Below are 16,995 nucleotides of genomic sequence, written 5' to 3'. Positions count from 1 at the left end.
TGCCACCATATACAACTGGCCAATTTTTCAATGTAATAATAATAATAATGACCTGAAGCCACCGAAATTAAATTATTAGAGGTGGATTAAGAAATATTTTTGACAAATGAAATTATTTCATTTTTGTATTTCGTTCCTATTTCAAAATGAAATTCTTCGGTATTCTACCAACCTAATTTTATAATCAGTACTTCATGTGTATGTTACTAAATTAACTAGACAGGGCGAGCAAATAATAATAATCTTTTTGGTTCATCGCATTGAATTGTAAGGCACTTTTGAACAAATTAGGTTTCATTTATGGAGATTAAGGGGGAAACCTTACTTATTCAGAAAAAACATACCTGTAACAAACTGGTTTTCATCGCTCCCTCTAGAGGGCGCCGATTCAAACATTTATGGTTGGTTTAATGTTTCTCCGAATGTTACAATTATTTCAACATTAATTGGCAAGAAAAAACATTCAAAGCGCATATTACCAGAAGAGCATTTTTAACAAGATTGCTTTCGAAAAATCGACGGTTGGCAGGGCCAGTTCGCAGCGCGTAGCGCGAAGCAGCTTTGTATTTTGAAAAGAAATCGCTTCGCAATTTCTTGTCCTAGAGAGTATGATTTTTTCCAATAGAGTCAGTGGTTTTCAAGAAACTACTTGTTTTCTGACACCAAGCAGTATGTGGTAATAGATTGAGGGCGAGAAATGGTGATTTTCATTTGAATTTTTCTATCTGAATATCTCCATGATAGAGGAAAACCAATTGGCCATATTTCCCATGAATTTTGATTTACGGTTTTCAGGGTCTTTTAGATTTTTGTCTATAATTGAAAAACACCTGTATATAATGGAAAAAATGCCTGAAATAAAAGTTATGTAAAAAAAGAGCAACATTGGAGCCACTTAGTTTAAACGGCTCGAGAGTTATTGAATTAAAACCCGTGACACAGAGAACGGAGAACGCAGAAACAGAAAAGAAAAAAGTTTTTTTTCGACGCTGATTCGATCTATACCAATGGCGGTCCTGTAGGACCTAAAACATTTCCAAGTTCACCTCTGATAATTTGATTTTTGTAGCTTCATCCCATTTAACATACCTACTATATGTAATTGTTTAAGTTGACCATGCAATGGCAGTGTAAAAGTGGCCACCACGTATACGTATTCCTTTAAAATTTGGAGTTATTGGCTCAATAAAACGATTTGGTTTTTATTTTAACGCCGTCACGGGAATAAAGTTTTCCGCTTGGTGTGTCGAAGACCAAAAACCATTAAATCGCTTTACTGCCATGTTGAGATGGAGAAATGTTGTTTCTCCATCAGGACCAATACGAATTTATCGGTAATAAAAATTCAATTAGATAATTTTTTTAAGAAGCTGGGTTATATATATAATACTGAGTCCGCCCCATTTCTTCCCATTCGCGGTTCGCTATTGTGAAGCTAATATGTGTGTGCGTGCGCGTGAGTGGCTATAATGGTTAATTATCACAAATAACCCTGCACTTTGTCGTAAAATATACTCGCAATATCAAAGCAACATTTCCATGGGACTTTAAGCCGTATGTATATACGAAGACTCTCGGAAATATTAAAATGATCAAAGCGGTATGGGTGCACTTTTTAGTCGGTAAACCCATTTTGCTTTTATTCGTATATCGCACTCTATCACAAAACGCGAACTCTGTGGAGGCATCGTGCCAAAAGTTAATAAAAGTACAATCTACCGTGTCTCCAACTGTTGAGCATCAGTGTTAAGGTTAAAATGCCAGGTGGACATTATACTGTCGTCAGACCTCTTCGCTTTAATATGTAGGCCAGCCATACCTTTTGCTTGTTTTGTTATAACGAGAGAACACCTCTTTTTCTAGGACTGTCAATTATTTATTGGTTCATTCTTAAGTGTTTTCATTTCTGCTCGTGCTTAACTCGTACAACGTACTTTGTTGAGGAGCGCAGATCAATTTTTTAAAAAGAAAACTTTATTTTTTTATTTACTATTTAGTTTACTTTTTAGTTCCTTCCAATTTTAGATGGAAACTTAAATTTGTAGGAGTTTTTTCGAAAAAAATCTGAAGAAATTATTTAATTAAATGGGAAAACTTTTGGTCGTTTAAATATAATATGAATTATGTAGTCTTGTATGTGGATCAATATTATCAGAACCAAAGAAACTGAATATCGGAGCTGACATTGTATGGTCCTCTTGTTTGCCCATTAGGAATAAACAATATTTTTGACATTTTAAATATCAATTTGAAAGTTAAAATTTGTCTGTTTTGCCATTTTGTTAGTTTTATCTCCCTATTAATTATCGTTTTAATCTCCAACGTCGCCGGAGACTGATGTGATTGCAAAGGGTTCATAAACCTAACGCTTTCAAAAGTAATTTAAGAGCATGACACGACCTTGATCTCCATCTAGGCATAAGCGAAATCGATCTGAACATTATTACTAAATGAGTTGGTGACAGAATTCCTCTTGAAAGAGGCAATTGTGAGCTGTTGGTGAGTACTTATTTAATATTAATAATTTATTTCCAAAACAAAATAATACTCGCATTTAATGACATTTAACTTGTTGCATTAAAAATGTTAATATTTTACAGTTTTGGTTGGTTTTGGTTAATTGACAAACTGATTTTGAATTTTAGAACCATTCAAACAAGTTGAAAAATTTTGTTAATGTTCCAATTTATTAATAAAGAGTTATTTATTAAAAGCATTTATTAGTGTAATTTAAAACTGCGCTTTATCATTCTTCAAAGTTAAATTTAAAAAATTTAAATTTGAATACCAAATGAACATATTACTTATTCCAAAAGATATTACAAATTAATCTAATGTCCTTTTTATAAATGATATTCATCTATTTTACTTCTTAATTGACTAATGTTTTTTATTTAGGAGATTACTATGTATTGTGTGAAAGAAATAATCAGAAAAAAAGAGAAAAACAAATAAACGATTACGCACAAAATGTGCACCTTGTTAGTGGGCTAGTTACATTATAGTTGCTAGAAATTAATTATCACCAATATTACTCAGTTTGAAAACAAACTAACATACAAAAAAAAGACACAATTCAAACTCCCAACCCTGTTTTAGAAATTTATAAAATTAATGTATAACTTGTGTAGTATTCCGGATAGTCAAAATTTGCAATAAAATGGACAAACTTAGGATATTGAATATGGCGTACAATACTTTTATATCAATAACTGATTTATTTTTTCTCTCTTAGAGTGCCTAGCAACCATTGTTTCAATTTTACTTTAAGTGGTTTTAATTTAGTTATTGTTTTGATTTGGTTTGGCAATTCAGCGTGTATTTTGAAACTTACATAGACAAATGACCGTTTGGTTAGCGACGTTTTAACTGTCGGTAGGCAGCCTGTGTGACTTTTTATTCTCGTATGGTAGGGGAAAATAGTTACCTTTATCTAAAATAATTTTAAGTAGTCATTTCTGTGCAATTTCGAATTGTTATAGCTGAGATTCCAAAACTCCACCCCAGGCTATTATACCGTAGGTAAAATGTGGTTGTATGAGAGCTGAATATAGAATTTTTAAATATGTTACGGCAAAAAATTCCTTTAGTTTTTATTTTATTTATGACAGTGTACTGGAGCATTAAATTACAATCAAAATAAAATAATTATACAATTAGCTTAGTGTATTTTGTATGTTTTTTAAGATTTCGCGCAGTTTATTTTCAATTAGGGTCTATTATTACTCCGAGATATTTAATTTTGAATGTTGGATGTGTTAATATTAATAATGAGGGCAGCGAATCAGAATAACAACCAAAAGGCATGAAAAAAGTTTTATACATGTTATGGTTAGCCTTAAAATATTCTAGCCAGATCGGTTTCCGTTTTTTCTTTGAAAGCAGCCCAAGTGCCACTTTTGTAAACAATAACGGAGTCATCCGCAAAACATAATGAAATAAATTAAATAATACTCGTGAGATTTCAAACAATCATTAATTAATTAACACCGTTACATTTCCGTATAAATAATGCAAATAAACCTTTCCAAAATTTGGAGAAAACATTTGTTTGGTTATTATCAAACAAATATTTTTGTAAAATAACTCCAATTCTTTTTTTGTGATAAAATGCATCAGTCATTTAAAATTTTACGGTGAAAGTGCTTTTAAATGGACCATTCATTTCCTGAGTGGTTAGTGATTTGGTTTATTCGCCATTAATTTTTACTGACAATTACAGATTCGCATTTCCTTACGGAACTGTGATGAAGGCGGTTATTTACAAACCCAAAACAGGAAGAGTATAACGTATTTTTACGATGTGCCATTGTTGTATATAACCTTTAAGTACGTACGCGTGTGTGAACCAAGAAAGAATTATGTCTTCCTTTTAACTGTTGTGATAGGAATAACAATACGAAAACATATAACGCAGGTGCACAAATACTGCTCGGTTTAAATGGTTCGTCCATTTTTCGCGGTGGGTTAAAATATACTTATTATATACAAATATAGTACGATGTTTCCACTGGTTTTTATTGGATGCGACACGCAGAACATAGTGAAAATTTAGCTCGTGTATTTATTTACGCTCAAACTCATTCTGTTGTAGCGGCGGCATTTTAATAACATCTGTCGCTCTAGGGACCCTTCTCTTTGCATTTCTGGAAATTACCCCAGACTAGGAAGTTCGTATTAAAACTCAATGCCGTAAGTGCAATAAAATTTATTAATAATTTGACTTTAACGATCAAACCACGCGTATCGTGCGGTTGCTTTTGTTATGTATCCTTGAACTTCCAAATTTGTTTAAAGTATTCTAATAGAATCCAAGTTACAAGTGTCTGTAGTCTTTATTTATAATGGTACAGTATTTTTAACTTTAGTCAAAAAAATGTAAAAAATTATTCTAATATAAAACAAAAATTTAAATGGTTCTTTAAATGTCTATAAGGTTGACGGCACGACTGCAACAGATGCTAATAATAATCTTTATTTACAATAGGAGGTGATTTGTTTACGATTGTTGGCATATTTGCGGTTAACCGCAGCGTTAGATTGTTTTATATAAAACCGACGATCTCATTGAGATTGAAATGATTTTTATCGGGGGTTCATTCTGAGCGTATTGGAAGTACGCAAAGTTTGACGTTTGCGCTTCTGTAAGAATGTGCATAAAAATATTTGCACAATTACAAAGAACGTCTGTGCTGACGTATGCCTATGATAATTTGATTGATTCCTATCGATCGATGTTTTGCATATAAATTAATACGACTTTTATTAATATATAGCGCAAGCCGGTAAGCATTGTCTGCCATAATAGAAATACGCGTGTCTCGGATTCCTCATTACTATTTAAAATGGCCATGGAGTACGGAAATAAAAAAAACATACCGCAGCGAATTAAATTACAATTTCAATTTTAATTGATGAAAAGTCTTTACTCATGCGTATTTGCACTTGAGATTTATCTGTTTCTAAATTTAAAACTGAATGAAAATTGTTTTTAAACTTCCGCCCCACTAATTCGCGATAATCTCAAATTTGTTGGTATTTTGACCGGAAGTTTTCTAATTTAAAATCAATTTGAGTGCAATTGCTTCCAGCAAGTACAATGTTTATTTGATTTTTAAAATGTCTGCGACGTTTGCGGTACCTCCATAGTATTCGCCATTGTGGAGGGGTTAAGGGGTTTAACTTTATAGTCGAATTTGCCTTACTTTGGCCATTTTACGACTGGTAAACTTAATAAAGAACCGTTCTGTCGTTGTTTTACTTTGCTGCCGTATTTGATTGTTAAATGCTTAATTGCGGACTCGAATGTCTTTAATTTCATTATATTTAGTTAGTTGGTAACGGTTTAACAGGAATTTCAATGTACGTCACACTTTGAACACATTAAAAGTTTTCGTTTAGACCTAAATCGTCGAGAGACGCCAGAAAGCACATTATTCGGGCGTAGGAAATGGGTAGATGTGCGGCCTGATAATTAACCAAGTAAAAACGAAGCCGTTCTCTAAATTTAAACCCAAAATATTCCGTCCAATTTGCATCCAATCGAAACGAATTGATAGTTACAGACAATTAGATTATATTTATACATTTTTTAATTGACGCGTAGAAGAGAACAAAAATTGTGGAGAGGAAATTTTTTATATAAAACGTCATCATTTTATTAAATATTTTTAATATAATTTCTATCAGAATAGGAACAAGCAAATCAGGCTTGTATGAAATTTCAAGTGCAGTTAATCATCTGGGAGGAAAGAATTTGCGTTGTAGGAGAACAAAAAGATTTAGGAATAATCATTGTCGAATATTTTAATTGCAGAGCTATTTCTAAAGCCCTACTATGCCGAGGGCAATAAAACATTGGGAACGGTACAGAGAAGGGCGATTAAGCTACCTCCGTCATTAAAAGACGCCCTGCGAAACTATACTTCAAAACTAAACTTACCCACCCTGTACCGAAGGTGACTAAGTGGAGATTTAATTGAGGTATACAAAAATATTAGTGGCCATTACAAACGCAATCTTGCGTCAAGCGTATTACAGTCTTCTTCAGTTCCGACGCCATAACAGAAAGCTGTCTGAAGGGAAATGTGTCAAACCACTATCAAGGATTTTTTTCTCTAATAAAATGGTTTATAACATATTTGATCAGGAAATGAATGTTTGGAACAAATTATTTATCCACTATTTTTTGTAAATAAATAGAACTCATTGTGCTAAAAATTGTGACTGTGATAACATGCTTACACAACAAGAAATCTACTTTTATTTATTTTACTTTAATTACTCTGATAAAAAAATGAGGTGTCTGGTTAATTTAATTTAACGATAATAAGAGATAAGAGAAGAGATAATAAGAGACTTTGTGCAGTATTATTCGACTTAACTAAATTGTTTGACACCATTAACCCAAATAGGTAAGTGAAAAATTAAAAACATTAAATAAATAAATGCTTTAATTCTTTTCTTACCAATCGAGAATTTAAAATCACAATTGTAAATACTCTATCACAGTCTAGAGAGGTCCCCTGCATGAATGTTCAGAGTGATGCAGAAATAATAAACTTATAATCAACTTGACAAAAGCAGTCTTAATGGAATCCAAAACGAAGCTTCGTAAACCACTTCAAAGTTCCAGGGTATTTCAGTGGACATTCACTTTGAGTGGAATTTGTAAATTGATATGGTTATTACATAAAGAATTCGTTGTGTGGATCTAATCTTATTACTTTTAACTTTGACACCCTGTCTCACCCTGTTTCTCGGTCAACTTTTGGACTAAATCGTAACATTGTACTTAAAGAATCTCCTATTTTGCCATCTACCATTATTTACGAGACACCCTGCATATACAAAATTCTGGTTCATGTTCACGACCAGTATGTTCGCATTAAATAGTGATGATGAATTTATAAAAAAGAACACGTAATTATTCTAGCTGCAAATTTTTCATCATACTGCCTAAAACCATTAGTGAAATACTGCAATATTCAAAAAACAGTTTGCTGCTAAACAAGACATAGATGAATTCGAAAACTACTTGCTGGGTAATCCCTGAATGTTTATCTTTGTCTTTTATTTATACGTCTTTTGTTTCCTATATCTTAATTAATTAGTGTCTTATACATTTATTATATTTATGGTATATATATATATATATATATATATATATATATATATATATATATATATATATATATATATATATATATATATATATATATATATATATATATATATATATTGATATTTTTTAATTGTTTTTATTTTAACGTTTTTTTTAATTGTTACGTACTTAATATTATATTAACTACTCTGCAGTGTCGCTGGAAGGATGAATAAATTATTATCTGTTATCATAAACTAATGTAGTAATTTCCTCGGTTTATCTCTTATCTTATTATGGGTTTCAAAAATAATAATATTTCATTTGATTAAAAAAATAGTGTCTGGTAACATTTTTTCATGAATACGTCCCTGTCGCCATTCGGTGCTCACTTCCTTAGCTCGTACGTCATCGTGTGAATTAAGAGTAACATTTACAAATTATAAAACGGTTCAAAATTTAAAAATGGAAAAGACAAAAAATAACGCGTCCCCGAAATAGAAAATAATAGCGGAAACAGGAAACGCTCTTTTAACCTGTACATTCTCTGAACCCGAAATGTTCTAGCCTAGTCCGACGGTAGTGGAGATCCCTTATCAAGCTCAGATTAAATCGTTATACACGTCTTATGCATATGTAGGGGATCCGTCAGTCTCAAATTAAAACCCTTTTCCTGGGTGGTTTTTACTTGCGCCGAATTAATACTAACTTGGTTCTGTGACGCGTAATTTTAATAAACAGAATTTCACCGTAGGTACCCATTAAATTCTCGTAAATTGCGAAGGGGTCGACAATTCGGAATCTGCATGCGGTCACATTCAAATGCGTTCCAGTTTGGTCAAGTTGGATTATAAACATTTACATTCTAATTTCATTGACTGTAAATTTAAACCCAAACCAAACATATTCGAGTGCCGGAGTACAATAAATCGTTCGGTCACCGATGCGGTTTACAGAAATTTCCGGAAAACGTTCGATTTTTTAATAATTTAACTATTAGTGCGTAAGTTTATGCATTCTCGCAATAGACGATCCTGAATTCTTTTAAGCGTCACTTTATTTAATATTTTGATTATTATTTCATATTCATCTTTTTAAATTGTAGTTTCTAGTGTTTGGACGGAATTTTTTGGGCACCAAATTAAAACAAAACTCGTTTTTCTTAATGACTATAATAATTTATTAATAAATAGTCTACCAAAAAAATAAAACCGAATAAATGTGGAACAATAGCTTTTGATTTTCCATAAAATTTCTAACAGCCAACTTTTTCTAGAATTTAATTTACACTAATCATATTGCGAATTCCTACAAACAACTGGGTATATACAAAAAAAAATAAATGCTTTTGACACCGAAATTGGAATTTAGGTACAACATGTACATCACTATCATATAAAGCATATATTAAATTTTCTAAATGCTAGAGAATGAGTAGTCGCGGAAGTGCGTCTCAGTTATTTTTCGATGTTTTCTTTTTGTGATTCGAGTAGCGCATAAATCCAGATGATAAAACCTTCCGCGTTTCGGTCACTTGCCCCTAATGTCAGGTGACAATTGAGAATTATTTTTAATAATTGCATTGACACGCAAAAGGCAAGAAAACAAACCTGATAAATTACCCCTAATTGAATAAATAACCTATAATTTACTGTTATATACTGTTATCAATTTCGACCATTAATTTGGTAAGGGAGATCTTTGCTATTGAAAATTATTTGCGACCTTTTTTTTCCTAATTACACGATGCGATTGATTAAAAATAAACGGAACTAAGAATTAAAAAAAAATGTTGACTAGTACATTTAAGACCGCGGTCTCGCCGGCAATGGGGGCGGGGGAGCGGACCTGGCTGGAACTGGCGGTGGGCCTCTGGAAGCGGGTGCCGCTATGGCAGCTTCGGGCCTCGGGGGTGGCGGTGGCGGCCCTAATTGTACAAGTAATTGAAATCTGGTGAAAATGCGTGTCAATAAAATACCCTTCGGTTCAGGAATGCTGTCGATGTCGTCATTTATTTCTTCGTAAATGCCACCCTCTTGGTCCACAGAAGGCATAGATGGTAGCTCGGGCGGCGGCATACTTGGCGGCGGTGTTGATTTACACGGTAGCGTAATCACACCCGCTTTCGGCACCGTCTTCTTTGCGGTCGGGGGCGGAGTTGCTCTGACGGCCGGCGGAGGTGGTCTGGAAGGAGGGGCGGGTCTTGCCGGTACGACCCTTTGATTTACCTCCGGTATACCCAAGCCTATTCGCGATAGTATTAACACATTAACAAGCTTTGACGCTACGTATGGCATATAAACGTTCAAAATCGTAATTATCACCTGTCTACAATTTGGAAATTAAACGCATGTTGTAGTGGCAAACTAACACGTAATTTAAAAATAAATAAATTTAATTTTTTTTTTTTAATAGCTGTTTGAACTTGCTAATTCAGCACTTCATATCACTGACAATAAATATGTGTGACGCAACAATAATAAAATGTGTGCATATAATTAACACGTTTACTCTTATTATTCATTATTTTGATGTTGCATATGCTTACCTTAAAATAAGTATTGCCTTAATGTGAGCAAAATGTGAAAAATCTTTTTTCATAGGTATGGATCAATGACTCCGTGTACAAAACAGAAAGAATAGAAGGTTGGAATGTAGTAAATGGAAACATAACCAATTCAGCTTTAAAGAAAACTGGCTTAATCGAACTATTTTCATGCAAAAATCACACTAACCAAGAAAACATTTTATTGCTAGCAATAGAATAGCTAAGAAGTGAAAAATACGGAGCAATTAGATTTGCGGAGGAAATAGGCTACAAGGCAACTGGAAAATACAATATTGCTAAGGCCATCGCAAAGTTGCTTAAGCTTTAAAAAAGCATACAGTTGAAGAAGCGCTTGCACTGTTCGTCAAATTAAAATTGACGGAAAAAACAATACGTATTTTTAGGAAAGAATACTCCTTATTATTTAATGCTCAGGCGAAAACAAAGCGTCTTCCAGAGAACGAAGCTATAACATATAAAAGTATAAAGTCATATATAAAAGTGGAGCTGTGATGGAAACGGCAGTCATGCTCTATATAAACAAAAAATTGTTACCGAAAACTATTCAATAATGTAACGCTTCACAAGATACTAATTCATGGTGCTGATTTTAATAAAATTAATCATTTTGCCTGTGGGGCAATTATCTGAACTAGCAATTAAAGCTCGTCATAAAGATTATACAGGAAAAACTACACGGAGAGACACAAATAAAGATCTTTTAAATTTCTGATCCTGTGATTTCCTGTTTAAGATAACTTCCACTGGCAAACAGAAAAAAAATCACTAATGAAGTTCTTCCTGTGATCAAATTTCCCTACTGTAGATTCAGAAAATAGCGATAGTGATTCAGATTTTTTTAAGGTTTTTTTTTTAATTAATTATTTTCATTTCAATTAAAACATACATGAAAATTCTATTAATTAAAATTATTTTAATTTAATTCGTTAAATTATCTTAATCTTGGGTTTAAAGATTTACACAGATTTTCTCCAAAATTGTATTAGTTTGGTGTAGTAAAGCCATTAAAAAATTAATTAAGTTCTTGATTAGTTCAACCCGTGGGTTTTTCGGAAACCCCGTCCGAGTCAAGAAACTCACAATTATAGTCAGATTGATTCGTCGGTGTGAATAGGGGTACCGTGTTGCTGGAACACAATCCGATTTCTTGTTTGGCTTGTTCAACCCAGTCGGGAGTCTTTAAAAATAAACTGAGCTTGTAACCTAAAATCTGAATCAGCAAATTACATACGAGCTTCAAATTTGAAAGACCCTCTTTACTTCTAGGGTTCCATTAGTTTTCTTTAAGGCATCCAAAGCGGACTGTCCCTCTCTGAATGTAATCCACATCGTTTCCGAGACAAATCTAATTAAAATGGTCTCGCCAAATTCGCCAAACAGGTCAACCAAAAGTTTGACCATATCGTCGTCAAAAATACTGCCATCCTCTAGTTCGGCACTATCTACAACCAGGCGGCTCCATTGTTATGAACCGCTGTTGATCCCTTTATCAAACTCACCTTCATAGTGCACGATGATCGTCGCGTCCGGAGGTCCCATGTCTTTAATCACTTCGTAAAACACTTTATTTCGCCTCTCTTCGTTGAGGATTCTGCATTCGATATCAATAATGGCGATAACGGGTCTATGATCGCTCTGTTTCAATTCGGCCCTCCCGTAATGGACCAAACGACCGGGCGACCAATTATCTACAACTCCGTTGACTTCGTTCGAATGCTTTCGCCTTTTCCAAAGTACCCGGTCGGTCCAAGCTGGTGCGCGACATTTCTCACTGGTATCGTAATCGTCACTGAATAAGTCGTATTTGTAAGTCGGTGGAAACGTTATCGTACCTTCGATGAAATTCTTAAACACGTTACCATCTTGCTGTTGTTTCTGCAAAACCGTTTAATGAATATATTAAGTTTAAAATTGTACTTTAAACTAAACGTTATACCCAAAAGGCACAAAATATTTGAATACAGTTTGCTGCAAGGTACACATAAATAAATATAACACCAACTTTTATATAAAACGATGAAAATCAATTTGGTTCCATGAGTTTACAGAATTTTTAACAGAACTTGTCGACACATATCGCCCCAGACCATAATAGAGCCACCTGCACAATGAACAGTTTCTCTAACATTTTGGCTAAGTCTTCACCATATTCAAATTTATTGCGTCCTGTTTGTGTGGATATTCGATTTTTTGGGGAGTTCCGCGCCATTAGCGCTGTATCTTGAATAGCCTCACTACCATCACTACTTCCATTTGATTTAAATGTCTTCTTTACCAAGACCTATGCATATTGGATATTCCTGGTAATTTGGTAAAGGATAATCAAATTGTTTTGCAGCCGTCAAATATCAAGTTATTAGTGCGAAAAATTCTGGTGAATATATTTTTTTACTAAAAAGAATTTATCGGATAATCTTATCTTTAAAAATTTATTTGTGCATATTGTAAATGGCAACAAATATTATATTAGGATTACTCAAAAAGTAATAAAAATAAGTGTTTTTAAAAGTGGTCCTTATTCCGTTTTAACTAGTTTAATTAACATCATTTAGTGATTTACTACGTAGTCTTAAAGTCATATCATCCGCATATTAAAACCCAGCCTTGGGGATAGAGTAAACTTGAGTTCACATTAACAGATAGGAACCAATAATAATTAATAATTAAAATAGATCCAAGATTATAGGGTACATCAAATACCGAGAGATTGTCTTTATACAAGATGTTCGAAAAAAACGTGTTAGTACTAATATTTTGATACTAAGATTATAGTGACATTTTCAATTTCATTTTCATATTTTTTATTTTTTTGGTTTATTTGGACATCTCAAAAGTAAAAAAAAATCCACTCTTAGCGGCTTATTCAAATGAAAATTAAGAAAAATTGCAATACAGTCAGTGGCCTACATCTCTTTGACAAGACACATCCCATAACGGCAATGCCTTTATTCAGACACAAATGATATTTTAAATGATTTTTCCAAATATCAACAAATATGTTGAAAACTAAGCATATCCTCACTTATGTTCATGTAAACTTGTTTTTTTCTATGACGAATTTTTTTCTGAAACACCCCGCAGTCTTAGAATTAAGATTCTACACTTGTTAACGAGAGTGATACAACTGTGTGTACAAATACTAACTTAGTATTTTTGCTTAATGATAAACAATGTTAAATGGTATCTAACGGGCGACATTTTTCACTGGTGTCGTAATCGTCACTGAATAAGTGGTATTTTGTTCAAAATATTCCACATTTTTTGCTTCACTGCATGTTACTAATATATTTCAAAGCAGACCTTAAGTAATTACAGAGGCCGCCCCAACTTTTGTTCTAATTTTTTTTTTAGTAAATATTAAAAAAAATATCCCATAGTTAACACACCACATTCTGAATTTATTTACCTTTATGGAAAAGTTTTCTTGTAAACTACATGGAGCTCACCTTAAGTTGATCAAATTCGAGTATGGAGTCGAAATCTCCTTCTAAGACGAGTTGCTTGATTTCGTCTTTAGCCATATCGACTCGGTAATTAAAATCACCGCACCAAAACAAATATTCGTGCGAATTCAGAGAACGACTCTGAAAATCAATTTTTCAAACGTTAGGTATCACGAAATGTATCCAATATGGTTCAGTTACCATGGGAAAAGTGATTTTTCTAGTAATTTCATTGTAATCGGCGTTTCTTTCGGCCACTTGGGTTTGGCCGGCCGCAAAATGAGCGCAGACGAAACATAACGAAGTCGCGTGAAATACTAATCTTATCGCCGCCGCCCCTTTGTTGCCGGTATGGCCCCCCAAGCCCGTTTTCACACAATCCACCGCCACGTCCCTTATGTACGGTATATGCTCGGGCCTAACGAAAACGTACAAACATACTCCAACTAACTGCTGATATGTAATTAAAACGTAGGGCGAATCGCGTGATAAAACTTTCTCCAATTCCGCAGCCCATGCTTTTGCGTTTTCCGTACTGGAGTTCATAATGTTTGCGGCGTTGAGATCCACAATTTCTTCGAACCCTATCGCATAAATGTCGGCGGGTTTCGTGACGTTCGTGTCGGTACCGCTAGTGTCGATTAAACTGCGATTGTTATCCAAAAGCCAGTCCGACAATTGGATATTTTTAAATACCACACTGCGAAAATGCTTTCCGCCATTCACGTTGTAGGTTCCAACTGCTACCCTTACCTCCATTGGTTCCGTATATTCAGAATATCGTTTACATACTTCTCTTAAAACATGAGGAGGGGCTAAAACAAAATCAGTAAGTAGCCAAACTTAGTGACGTCATTTTTTAAATGATTTTTTAGGATACTTAAAGAAAAGACGTCATAAAAATGGTTTAATTAATCTGGTGGTTCCATTAAAATTCGACCATAGAGTCAGAAGCTAATTAGATTAAAATTATTAATAAACGTGACATCTTAACCAAATCAAAACTTATTATTTCATATCTCTGTTCCTTTTCGCGTTAAAAAACAAACTTCGCTAACGCTACACTTTGGATTAAAAAAATAAATCATTAAATAGCAAAACCATCCATTTTGAAGTTGCTTAAACCAAAGTGCCACAGATTTTAATATGTTTCATAAAAAAAATATTTAAAAAACGATGTTTTGCTTGTATCCTCTTGCCTTTAAATCACTCCCTGGCCACATCCTCTATATAGAAAAAAATTACTTATACACATACCATGGAGTGTGTTGTATGGGAGCAAATTCCTTGCTCTATCTGCTAATTCTGATGACAGGGTTGACCCAACTAATAAAATATCTATAGCTTCCTGCTTGGAATTGTCCAATAAGTTGTTCTGTATGGTTCTTGCTGCGGACCTCGCCCCGTCCATGATCTAAAAACAATAAGTAGTAACTTTTTCAATACGTTCAATTGTAGAAGGATTTACTTTGGATCCGCCTTGAATGGCGCCCGTTCCCGCGTAAATTTTGCTGATTTCGTTGCCATTATTCACCCACATCTGCTTGAAAACTTCTTCAAAGCGAGATATAGTTTGCTTTTTGTCCACCAATTGCATAGCCTGAAGTTGTTTGCCTAAAATCTAAATTGAAACGAATGATTTAAAGTAAGCACTATTTCCAAACTTACTGACTCACTTCTAATCCAAAAAATGTCTGTACACAGTTCGTCCTGTCCAAACAGTCCAAGCAATTGGTACGGATCGTCCCAGTTTGCAAACTAACTACTTTGGTCCCTTCTGCTTGATAAAATGAAAATTCTTCGAATTGTTGTTCAACTTTCGCTTTTAATTTGTGCAAATTAGATTGGTTACCACCCCTGCATTCTTGATGGTAATCAAATACTATGTGAGCCACATCAGTGTGGCTAGAATCTTTGTGATGTTTCTGAAATTCTTGACTTAGCATAGCTTCCCCCTCTTTACTCCCTATTAAACTGGTTCCTAACAAGTTCACTATAACTTGTTTGCCATACAATTGTTTAATCATAGACATGTGTTTATTGAAAGCAGCTTTTGCCGCCTCGTAGCCTCTCGATATCCGAACCTTGTGGGATCCAACCTGAAATTGATTAAATGCAATTTAATGTCGCTAAGGCTTATACAACTGGTCAACCTGGACGCCGGGTTGCTCCCAAAACAAGGGGACAGAACCTCTTGTTTGCAAATAGGACGTAACATCGTTTTCCAAGTAAATCACTTGTTCAGTTTCGACGAAATTTGCGACATGGCCCTCATCATTGGTGCCCCTAACGTTAAACCTGTAAAATAAAAAGAATACATTTTTGTGATTATGGCGAATGCGCTGGTTTTGAATTAAGAATGTAACTTGCCTAGTTCCTGCCCGTTCACAACTTAGTCTTGATATCACAGCAGCTAAAGCTTTTCTGTGAGCAACATACACAGTACGAATTTCTACAGAACCACACATTGCACGTACCAACCAACTATTGCAGTCCACCCCAAACCTTAATAGGTGTACATAAAGCATTCTATTCCTGAAACATTCCAGTTGATAACTTTTGCATGAACTGAACATTAACACATACCAGAAGAACCTGTGATCTGTTGTGGTCGTTTTTTGAGCGCGCTGAGCACAAAGAGTTAAATCTAAAGGGACATTTCCAGGTGGACCTGAGTACCATGAAAAATAAAATGTTCCCGAATTTAATAATTTTCTGACCTCTGCTATTCGGTCTTCATTTTGCGTGTAATGCAATGGTACAAGATGTGTTTGTGTTATTCGGAATATTTCAGAATCACCAATTTTCCCAATAGAAAAACAACCAGTTATCATAACTAGATACAGTAAAGTCGATTCTCCGGAATTAACTTGAAGCACCCCTAGACACCCATAGGCATCCAGAATTTTACTGTATTGCTTTTTTACTGCTTCTGTTTCTTGAGAAGCTAAAATTTGCAGTTGCCTTGCAAAAGCGAAAGTCTTTCCAGGAATTCTGATACTCACAAAGAACTGCCACGGCATGAGCTTCAAATAACAGAGTGGTTTCCTTAGCTTTGTGTTCTAATAGAACACTGTGGTGTGTTGAGGGTATACACTTTTCCAGAACACGAAACGCTTTTATCATTGCCATGACGAATTATGTGATTATTCGATTAGAATGTTATCTAGGGGTCTTACGAGCTACAGTTTAGGGTGACATGAATTGTTTCTATTTGTTACTTTTTCGAATATATTTGGGACAGGATTTAACACCCCCCTTCCGAAAATCAATTTTGACACTGACATACCGGTAGATCTTTAGTTGCTCGTTGGGAGCGCCTCGTTCGGTGTCAAACTCGGTCAATGTTGGTTGTATAAGCTTTGGGTATATCTAACTGT

General features: G+C 34.2%; 1 protein-coding gene across 1 annotated transcript; it reads right to left on the bottom strand.

The window, feature by feature from the left end:
* Nucleotides 1-8,802: 8,802 nt before the first annotated feature.
* Nucleotides 8,803-16,886, bottom strand: LOC132695611 (synaptojanin-1). Its single transcript, XM_060659965.1, has 14 exons — nucleotides 16,621-16,886; nucleotides 16,202-16,562; nucleotides 15,986-16,150; nucleotides 15,769-15,913; nucleotides 15,292-15,714; nucleotides 15,084-15,236; nucleotides 14,873-15,029; nucleotides 13,817-14,430; nucleotides 13,619-13,756; nucleotides 11,672-12,047; nucleotides 11,433-11,614; nucleotides 11,253-11,382; nucleotides 9,582-9,848; nucleotides 8,803-9,530 (listed from the first exon to the last, which is right to left on the bottom strand). The coding sequence occupies exons 1-14, from the start codon at nucleotides 16,745-16,747 to the stop codon at nucleotides 9,409-9,411; spliced, it is 3,360 nt and encodes a 1,119-aa protein (XP_060515948.1). The 5' UTR covers nucleotides 16,748-16,886; the 3' UTR covers nucleotides 8,803-9,408.
* Between the last annotated feature and the right edge of the window lie 109 nt (nucleotides 16,887-16,995).

The sequence above is a fragment of the Cylas formicarius genome, unplaced genomic scaffold (genome assembly GCF_029955315.1).
Source record: "Cylas formicarius isolate icCylForm1 unplaced genomic scaffold, icCylForm1.1 PGA_scaffold_12__32_contigs__length_19106922, whole genome shotgun sequence".
NCBI lineage: Eukaryota > Metazoa > Arthropoda > Insecta > Coleoptera > Brentidae > Cylas > Cylas formicarius.
This window is presented reverse-complemented; position numbering and strand designations above follow the sequence as displayed.